We start from the raw sequence: 9,440 nt of genomic DNA, 5'->3' as shown, positions 1-9,440 counted from the left end.
TCTAAAACAGAACTAGACAAGAACTGAAGGCTGAGTTGGGGACTAATGGGCCCCAGTTTATCCCTACCGGAACTCTGTGCTGCTCCCACTCAGCAAGCTGAATCCAGAGTCTGCTGAGTGAGCCTGCCACACTCACCCAGAACTTCCCTACCCCAGAAAACATAAAACAAACACACACTAAAGTTAACAAGACAAATAAGTGGCCACAAAGACAAAATCAGGTCTCAGTGAATGGGGCGACATCTCACCACCATTTACTTATCAGGGGACTCAACCCCCCTACTCACCTCCGGAGGATTTTTCTCTTAGATTCCTGCAGACGTTGACCCAGGGGCCTTCCAAGGCGGAGGAGAATTCCCAGTCATCTTGGGGCAAAGGAAAAGAAAAATCCCTAGCGGCCGTCCCCTCAGACTGACAGGTTCTCCCCCACGCTCAGACCCCCCCGAGCCAAGGCCCGAGGCTGAGATCTAACTGGGGCCACTCGCAGGTGGTCAGTGGCAGTTTCATAATTGACAAACAAGCAAGTTACAAAAGCAGAACCAGCCGTTTTTGTTTTTAAATGAACTAGGACGAGGTCTCGGGTGTCCTAGAAGTGGACTCATTTGTTGTCCCACCTCTGTAGAGAATATAAAACACACTAAAAACAAGTAACACTAAACAGAGACAGACAAAACCAGACGCCACGCGGCAACCGAGTACAGATGAGGAAGGAATTACAGATGGGAGTGGCTGGCCTCGCCTAACCTCCCCAGAACAGAGAGACACTCGGATCTCCTCCTTCCTCCAGACAACCCTGGAGCAGGGCTCCAGGGCGGGACTAGGGTACTGGGCACGTCTGCTTTTCCCTCTAGTACAAATACAGATTTGGATCCCAGAACTCAAAACGAAAGTGACAAACACACACTCTATCCTACCTCCTGCCGGTCCTGGAATCTGGGGTTTGGGGGCGCCTGGTTCCCGGCCAACGCACCAAATGAAAGACCCTAGTCCCCTAGGATACTTTCGTCAACGGGAGGGCGCCCCAGAAAACTCAGACTCCAGGCTGGGAGATGCAATAAGCAAGAGGAGTTTATTTGACGTTTGCGCAAACGGACTCTCTGTCCCGAGCAGACAGGGAGCCCCAAGCAGCGGCTACAAGCCCTTTTTAAAGGCAAAAACCACAAGATTAATGCATAACACAAAGCATCCCATAATTGGTCCATTTAAAGGTCACCATATACACCAACAATCACTTTGCCACTCGGGAAATTTTGTAACACTCTTTGTAAGATGACTGGCCCATGGTTGGTTTAAGGGGGGTTTACATGGTTACAGGCCCATGATTGGTTGACACTTGGCTCAGCTTGTGGTCTTGCCAGGTGGTCGTTGTCAAGGTTTGTCCCAGGGATTGCTTAATTAATCTGGAACTGAAGAACACGTACTATCTATAACCGCTGTCCTTGTCCTGGGTGGGCTGATATCCGGACATCTGGGCCGGCCAATATCCTTGAGTCACTGCCCAATTTTATTTCCCAGGGAAAAGGGGGTCTGAATGCAAGCATATTTACAGAAGCAAAATCAGCAGTTAGCAAGTTAGTAATGGTAATGGTAAAGTGAGGTTTTTTAATTTTTAATCCCCCTCCCTCATTTTTCTCCTACTTTCCTCCCCCTCTAATGAGTTTTAAAAGTCAAGTTTAGAGGAACTATTTTTACAAAAGAAACCCTATTCTCACTCTTGTTCCACTTAACCAGTCATCTTTTCAAAGCACATGACATAAAAACAGGAAGAATTGAAGTATGCTTGAATAAAGCAAACATGTCACGTTCTTTGTTTAGCTAGCTGGGGACCTGAATTAATGCCACACTGCCTTGCGAGAATGCAAGGCTAGGTTACCTGCAGGCAGCTGCTTCATGGGATGATCTGTCATCATATCCCACCTTCTCCCCCAGTGCGGCATCTTTTCTCAGCCTCCTTTAGCATTTTTCCCATGATCCCTCGCCCCCTCGCGCACTGTCTGTTTTCACCTGGTCAGAAGAGGATTTCCTACACTCAGTGCCTTTTGGGAAAGTCTTTCCAAGTCCATTACCATTCAGAAGCAAAATGAATTTGTTAATGAATGAATTCCCTTACCCACATCAGTCATCAAATTGTTTAAAGTGTTATTTTTAATTAGGTATGTTGTCCCATCGTGGGTATAAAATGGATTTACCAGGATGGAGAAGAAACACATTACCTAAGTGACTACAGAACCTTAAAATACTGCATGTTCTATAATAGATATAGCAGATGGCTTTCTAATAATAACCAACCCTCTCTCTCCTTACCTTTTCATAATAAGAAACAGCGAATAAACAACCTTCAAATTCACTTCTCACCAGTAAAGGGGGACAAAAAATGAACCAAGGAGAGGGAGCAATCAATGTGCTTTCTGTGGACCAACTGAGACTTGATGAGATTACAGTGACATAACAATATACACACTTTTCACCTGCCACAATTGGCTATTCGGAGGGCTGTGGGAAAGGAGAGGTTGTACAAATTGTGCAAATAACAATGTGACACATCTTAACTTACTACTTAAGTTGTAAATGTGTGGAGGTAGATTTAAGCTTTCCAGGCAGTTTTGAGCTTGCTGTGAGGTGAGCTGTCATTTTGCCTCTCTGTTTGGTATAATGTGTGTGAGTGTGACTTTTATCTCTCTCTCTTTTTTTCAGATTTATGGATTGGTTAGGTTCCAGTGGTTTAAATAATGAGTCTTAGGGCTGAGAAGGTGGCTCAGTAGTAGAGTGCTTGCCCAGCATGCATGAAGCCCTGGGTTCAATTCCCCAGCACCACATAAGCAGAAAAACTCAGAGGTGGTCCTGTGGCTCACGTGGTAGAACACCACTCTTGAGCAAAAGAACCTCAGGGACAGTATCCAGGCCCTGAGTTCAAGCCCCAGGACTGACAAAAAAATCAAATAAATAATAATGAATATTGATTATCATACAGTATCTCTGGCTCAGGAATCAGAATACGACTGGACTTGGAATATGGCTGGATGCCTCCAGCCCTGGATCTCTGACAGAGCCATCTGGACTTCATGAAAGTTAATTTTAGAAGGAAAAGCAAGGGCCAGGAGATTAATTAGGGCACTTAAAAAAAAAACTACACCATAGAGAGGAAAAGTCAATGATATTTCTAAAGTAGCATCATTATCTCATTTATAAGACTGAAAAGAATACTAAGAATATTTTAAATACATTCTCAGCCACAGCGGATTCTGAGTAAATAACACTCCTGGGAAGACTTTTCTGAAGTGAACCGTCTCCAACACCACTGTCTGCTTGTCTTTGAATGCTACCTGTGCTACCCGCTGAATGCTCCCCGCCCCCACCCACCCCCCTCCACCAGGACCCTGGTTTGCAGGCTGAAGACAAAGTAGCCCAGGCGACTCTCCTAGCTGCTTCTGTCCTAATGCTGGTCTTAGCTTTAGCTTCTTGAGATCCTGGTGCTCTCTGCCTCAGCACCCCTACCCTCCTCCCCCTGCAGCCTCTGATTGCACCCTTCCTAACCTCCCCTCATCCCTGCCTTCCTCCTGGCCTCCCCACTCCCCATTTCACCTAGTAAACTTAATCCTTAATCCTTTCTGGATCTTACCTCTTCCTCAGAGATAGCTCATTCTGGTTCTTTACTAAGGTCCTTTTTGGCTGTGCACTTCTTCAGGACAGTCACCCTGGTGGATCTCCTGACTGCGTGATTACATTGTGCGATTAGGATCCGACTTCCCCACACTTCCTAAGGGAGGGGCTGACTGTGTGTGAGGTGGTGCAACCTGACATCACCCCAAACTCTCCAGGTGAGTTTACGGTCTCCACACTCACCTGTTACCGTGCACCGATCCCACTTCTGGATTGTTAGGAGGTTAGCTATCATGGGTACCTAGAATGAAGAGTTTTAGAAACATAGTCCTCTAGCAGGATAGCCGAAATCTCCCACAGTGAAACTCCTAATTTTCACCATCGGAGTCTGTGGGAAATCTTGGTGGGTGGAACAGCCCTCCCCCGGTGAAGTTCGGTGAATGTTTGCAGTGTTAGGAGGTGAGAGCTTTAGGGGGTGACCGGGTCATGGGCACGTCTCTTCTGCGAATGCAATAAGGTTCTGATGTAGGAGGGTTCTTACAGCGCTCGGCCTCTTTGTCCCTCTGTCCTCTCTGCCATGTAAGGACAGGGACCTCAGGGTGCCATCTTGGACTGAGAGACAGGCCCTTACCAGACACCAAACCCAGTGGCATCTTGATCAGGAACTGTCGAGTTCCACACCTGGAGGAAGGAAATAGATGTTTCTATTCTTTCTAGGTTACCCAGCCTTGGGCACATTGTGATAGCTGCACACATTCCTCCTCTGCCGCACGTTTCTCTCTAGGCCTCTCCCTATTCTCCCTGGTTCCCCGGTCTTCAGTCAGCATGGGAAGAAAGGAAGACCACAGAAGGAGCTATCTCTAAAAGCTCACACAGCAGCAGCTTATTTAGTTAGTCTTTTAGTAATTTACTTGGTCTTGTGACGCGGGGTCTCACTATGTAGCTCAGGCTAGCCTTGAACTCACTGTGTGACCCAAACTGCCCCTCCTGCCCCTTCCTCTTCCCTCCCCGCCAAGCTCTCCAGTGCTGGCGTAAAAGGGAGCCCCCATAGCTGGCTCCAGCCAATTCCCTTGGCTTCTCAGAAAGACAGAAGAAGGCAAACTCTTCAGAGGAAAGTAAAAAATGCTTCCCTTTTGTATGACTTACTCCTCAGGATTTTCCTGGCCTGTGTTAAGGACCTGGTTGTGATGACTTCCTTTTTTTTTTTTTTTTTGGTTTTGTAGAAATGTTTCCTGTCCAAAGTTGTCTGTTGTTGTCAAAGCCAGGCTTAATGAAAGACCTCTTCGGGCTCACAACTGACCCCCTTGACACCCCTCCCCATGTCTACTTGGGAACTGTCTAAGAAATCATAGGAGCAATTCTTTCTGAAAAGTTTTGCTTGGCCTTATATCTGTGATTTTTTTTTTTTGCCAGTCCTGGGGCTTGAACTCTGGGCCTGGGCACTGTCCCTGAGCTTCCTTTGCTCAAGGCTAGCACTCTACCAGTTGAGCCACAGCACCACTTCTGGATCTTTCTGTGTAGGTGGTGATGAGGAATTAAACCCAGAGCTTCATGCATGCTAGGTGAGCACTCTACCACTGAGCCAACCTCCCAGCCCCAACTGTGATCCTTTCTGAAGATGAAGGGAATGTGTGTACATGGTTTTCAGAAGTTCTGTACCTGCTCTCCCCCCCCCCCAAAGTCAAGGGACTACCTGAAGGTATGCTTTGGCTTGTCATTGGCTTGGGGAAAGTCTCCAACCCCACCCCACATTCAGTGCATCCCTAGAAGGATGCACGAGACTCAACCCATTTTATTTACCACTAAGATTTCTATCCACCCATATGCAAGAAGACGCATATGGGTAAAACCTGGAGAGGCATACATGTGACTCTCCCAGGGGGGGAGAGACAACCAGATTCCCTGCATTCCTTCCCCTGCTAACAGATGTTCAGTACTGCACACACAGCCCCCGCCAACAGTGGTCCCAATACGATTTTTCCATTTTTATGACACTCATACGTAGAAACCCAACTTCCTGCTTTTCAAGCACCTAATCTTTTCCTGAACTTTCGTATCTGGTACTCGACCATGTGTTGCTGGTCTCCCACAGGGTAGTGGATTACATGCAGTTTTCATTTACAATACTTTATCACGTGCCATGTGTGTATGGGTTGTTCCTATGCAACCTATGTGGCACCACATCGGTGTAGCGCTTTTGCTCAAGGAAGCCCATTGGAGACTCAGCCCCTGAGATGTCAACTGATGCTGGAGACGCAGTCGGTCATTCTTTGCTTAGTAATCAGTAAAGCTTTAAAGCTACAGCTGGAGCGAGCTGTTGTTGTTTGGAACCGATGAATAGGAATAATCTCATCCATGCTCTCTCCCCATCTTTGACAGATATTTAACCAATTGAGAGTATGCAACATCAAGACCAGTCTGCATTTGGTTCCTTAATTTCCTTTGCTTCTCTTTTCTTCTTGAACAGACAAGACTCCCTGAAGCTGCAAGGCACTTGAGCATGGGTTTCAGGCAGGTGAAGGAATACCTGGCGTGGCTCTATTTCCAGTACCAGATCATCAGCTGCTGCGAGGTGATGGAGCCCTGGGAGCAGTCTATGTTCAATACCATCTTTCTCACCATCGTCGCCATGGTAGTGTACACTGCCTATGTCTTCATTCCCATCCACATTCGCCTCGCCTGGGAATTTTTCTCCAGAATCTTTGGCTGTCACAATGCGGTTGCCAGCTGATCTCACGTGCACCCTGCCAGGCGGCCTTGCCTGTTTGTGTTGCTCCGCCACGCGCTCCCTCCCCTCTGCATTCCCTGTGCACACTGAGGGCACACCTGCGGCTCCAGCCAGAGTCTCTCTAGTTTCTTTTGCACATGCTATCTTGTGCCTCGGGCCATGGAAAAAAATGTAATGACTTTACTTCACCTTCCATACCCTTTCAATTCAAATCTATGCCTTTAGATTGCTTTGCGAATCAGGATGGGTTCCATAGAAGAATCTTCTGGAAAATGGGTTCCTGAGAAACCTACCAGGTTCATATTTAAAGTGCTCCCTGATACCTGCTCTCTGCTCAAGGGTGTAGTACCAGGAACTGTTTCTTTGGAGGTGTCTGTCGAAAGTCTCCTACTCTTGTTTACAATATATAATATAAGGTATGAATAAATTATATGAATCCTCCCTTCCCCGGAATGTCTTATTTTTCTATTAAACGGCTAATCTCTAAAATTGCTGGAGGCAATACTTTTCTTTCAGGTCTGCTTCATGGGATATTTCTTTTTTTTTTTTTTTTTTTTGGGTCCGGTCATGGGGCTTGAACTCTGGGCCTGGGCACTGTCCCTCAGCTCTTCAGCTCAAGGCTAGCGCTTTACCACTGTGAGCCACAGCGTCACTTTCCGGCTTTTTTCATTTTTGCTTATGTGGTGCTGAGGAATCGAACCCAGGGCCTCAGGCATGCAAGGCAAGCGCTTCTACCACTGAGCCAACTTCCCAGCCCTCATGGGATATTTCAAATGCTTCTAAGGTCTGGTTTTATAAGAGTTTGACATCAACAATGTTGATTTTACATAAGTAAGTAATAGTATAGGGCATAATCATTTTAAGTGCCAGAAACATAATATAATCCAAGTATATGCAGATATTGTGACTTTTGATGTGACTTTGCCTTGAATGAGTCTGGGAGGAAATGAGAAATGGGTTGTAGGAAGAAAAGCTAGCAAATAGGCTGGAAGTAAAATTCTCCCAGCAGTAACTCAATAGCTCCAGTTAAGTGCTTTGATAGAAGAAAGAAGACTCACTAAACATCCTTCAAAGTGTTTATCTTAAAGGCAAATAGAGCTTGTTAATTATACCATTGAATCAGATACCAAAGACCCATCGTTGCCTCCTAGTAAATATTTCTGTTGACCTTTTGGGAGGTAAAATATAAACAGGTTTTGGACAGTCTTTGCACTTTTACATTAGGGAAATAAACTCCCAGGACAGCCATCAAAGAAGATGTTTGACACTCAAATTAATTGCCAATTAGCTTGTCTGAAATAAACTGTTTTGAAGGAAAAGAAATACCTGAGTATGTATTTGCTGATTTTTCCAAAATAAAATGAAGATGCATTGTATAAGGAAGAGATCCACTTTGGCTTTGCTTTGTTGTTTGCATTGCACCATCACAGTGGGTACACAAGGTGTACCCAACCTATGTCTTACTAAACCCAGTGGCAACCGATCTCAATGTGATAGAGCGAAAAGAACATCATCCAAGATGCTTCTCTATCCCGGACATGTTTCACATGTTGAAACAGGTCTGAAGGTCTCCCCCTGACAAGGAAGCAGTCTGGACCATAGAAAAGTTGCATTTCTTGCTCAAGGTCAAGTAGCTAACAGCAGTACAACGCTCACAAACACCCCAGGCCATGAGAATATTCACCACAGAGAAGCCCATGGAAGCCAACATAAAAGTTAATGGGATGGGATCACCAATATGTTAGAAAGTAGAATTTCACCAGTAGCACCGGTGGCTCACGCCTGCAATCCTAGCTACTCAGGAGGCTGAGATCTGAGGATTGCGGTTCAAAGCCAGCCAGGTTAGGAAAATCCGCAAGACTCTTCTGTCTAATGAACCATCTGCAAACCAGAAGTGGCGCTGTGGCTCAAAGTGGTAGAGCTCGTCTTGAGCAGAAAAGCTCAGGGACAGCGCCTAGACCCTGGGTTCAAGCCCCATGATTGACAGAAAAATAAAAATAAATTTTAAAAAAAGAGAGGTGGTCTGAGTAGAACGACACAGAAGATGCCGTTCAGGTCCTGCACTGATAGGTCAGCCACCCAAAGTGTCCAACAGGTAAAGTAGCCAAAGCCTCAGTTCTCAAAGCCTAACCTTCAGGACCCATGGCTTCCACCTTATCCCACAGCAACAAGCAGGAGAGGGAGGGAGAAGAAACACACCCTGTGTGTTCTGACTGCTTTGCTGGCACCCTACACCGGCAACCCAGGTGATGCTTCTGGAAGCAAGAGTGGGCTTGTGCTACCGTGTGATCATCTTGTGAAAGCTCACTGGGGATGGGCTGATGCATGACTGAAGTACTTCTTACACTTCCAGGCCTCCGACACGGACAGAGCGAATGGAACTTGTATGGACTGACTCACATACAAGGCAAGACTTAAAAGTGTCTGTGTAAACAAGCAGGGGAAGGTTCTGAGAGACAGTGGACCTCCCTTGTATTCTCTTGATGCACTTGATTTGCTCCAGCAAACTCTACACAGACTGATGGCGATGTAGATGGCTAAGTGGTTGTCTTTTTAGAGATCTGTGACTCTTTCGTTCCTCAAGGCTTAGACCACTGGTTCTTGCCTCTGGCTGTACATTGGAAGAATCATCTGGAAGCCTTATAAACTACCAATGATTGACACCCCCCCACACACCTAGGAAAAAATTAAACTGCAATGTTTGGGGGAGGAGGTTTTCTAACATGGTAGTTTATAAAGTTCCTGGATTATTCTAGTATCAGCCAAGACTGAGAAATCACTTTCTCAGGCTGACAGATGAAGCTGGGCCTTCCGCTTCCTGAGCCGGGTCCTCTGACCGCACCTAAGAGGAAGTCAGGCCTCACTGGCTCCCTAGATACAGTGTGTATGATAGCCACAGAGAGAGAGAGAGAGAGAGAGAGAGGAGAGAATGGATGGATGGATGGATGGATGGATGGATGGATAGATGATAGATAGATAGTTCACCACTGTTTTTTTGTTTGGTCCAGTTATGGGGCCTGAACTCTGGGCCTGGCCGCTGTCCCTCAGCTCTTCAGCTCAAGGCTAGCACTCTACCACTTGAGCCACAGCGCCACTTCCGGCTTTTTTTTTT

The 9,440-nt window shown here is 46.3% G+C and overlaps 1 protein-coding gene across 2 annotated transcripts in view; it reads left to right on the top strand.

The window, feature by feature from the left end:
* Sptssb (serine palmitoyltransferase, small subunit B) overlaps window positions 1–6,774 on the top strand; it is a 23,049-nt gene extending 16,275 nt beyond the window's left edge. The window contains exons 2-3 of one of the 2 annotated variants that reach the window (XM_013016189.1): window positions 3,686–3,818; window positions 6,068–6,774. In XM_013016189.1, coding sequence (XP_012871643.1) covers window positions 6,101–6,331 — 231 coding nt within the window. In that variant the 5' untranslated portion in view covers window positions 3,686–3,818; window positions 6,068–6,100 and the 3' untranslated portion in view covers window positions 6,332–6,774. The remainder of the gene's footprint in view (window positions 1–3,685; window positions 3,819–6,067) is intronic. The other variant, XM_013016190.1, reaches the window with a different exon arrangement.
* Window positions 6,775–9,440: the final 2,666 nt, after the last annotated feature.

Source organism: Dipodomys ordii, unplaced genomic scaffold (genome assembly GCF_000151885.1).
Source record: "Dipodomys ordii isolate 6190 unplaced genomic scaffold, Dord_2.0 Scaffold30, whole genome shotgun sequence".
NCBI lineage: Eukaryota > Metazoa > Chordata > Mammalia > Rodentia > Heteromyidae > Dipodomys > Dipodomys ordii.
This window is presented reverse-complemented; position numbering and strand designations above follow the sequence as displayed.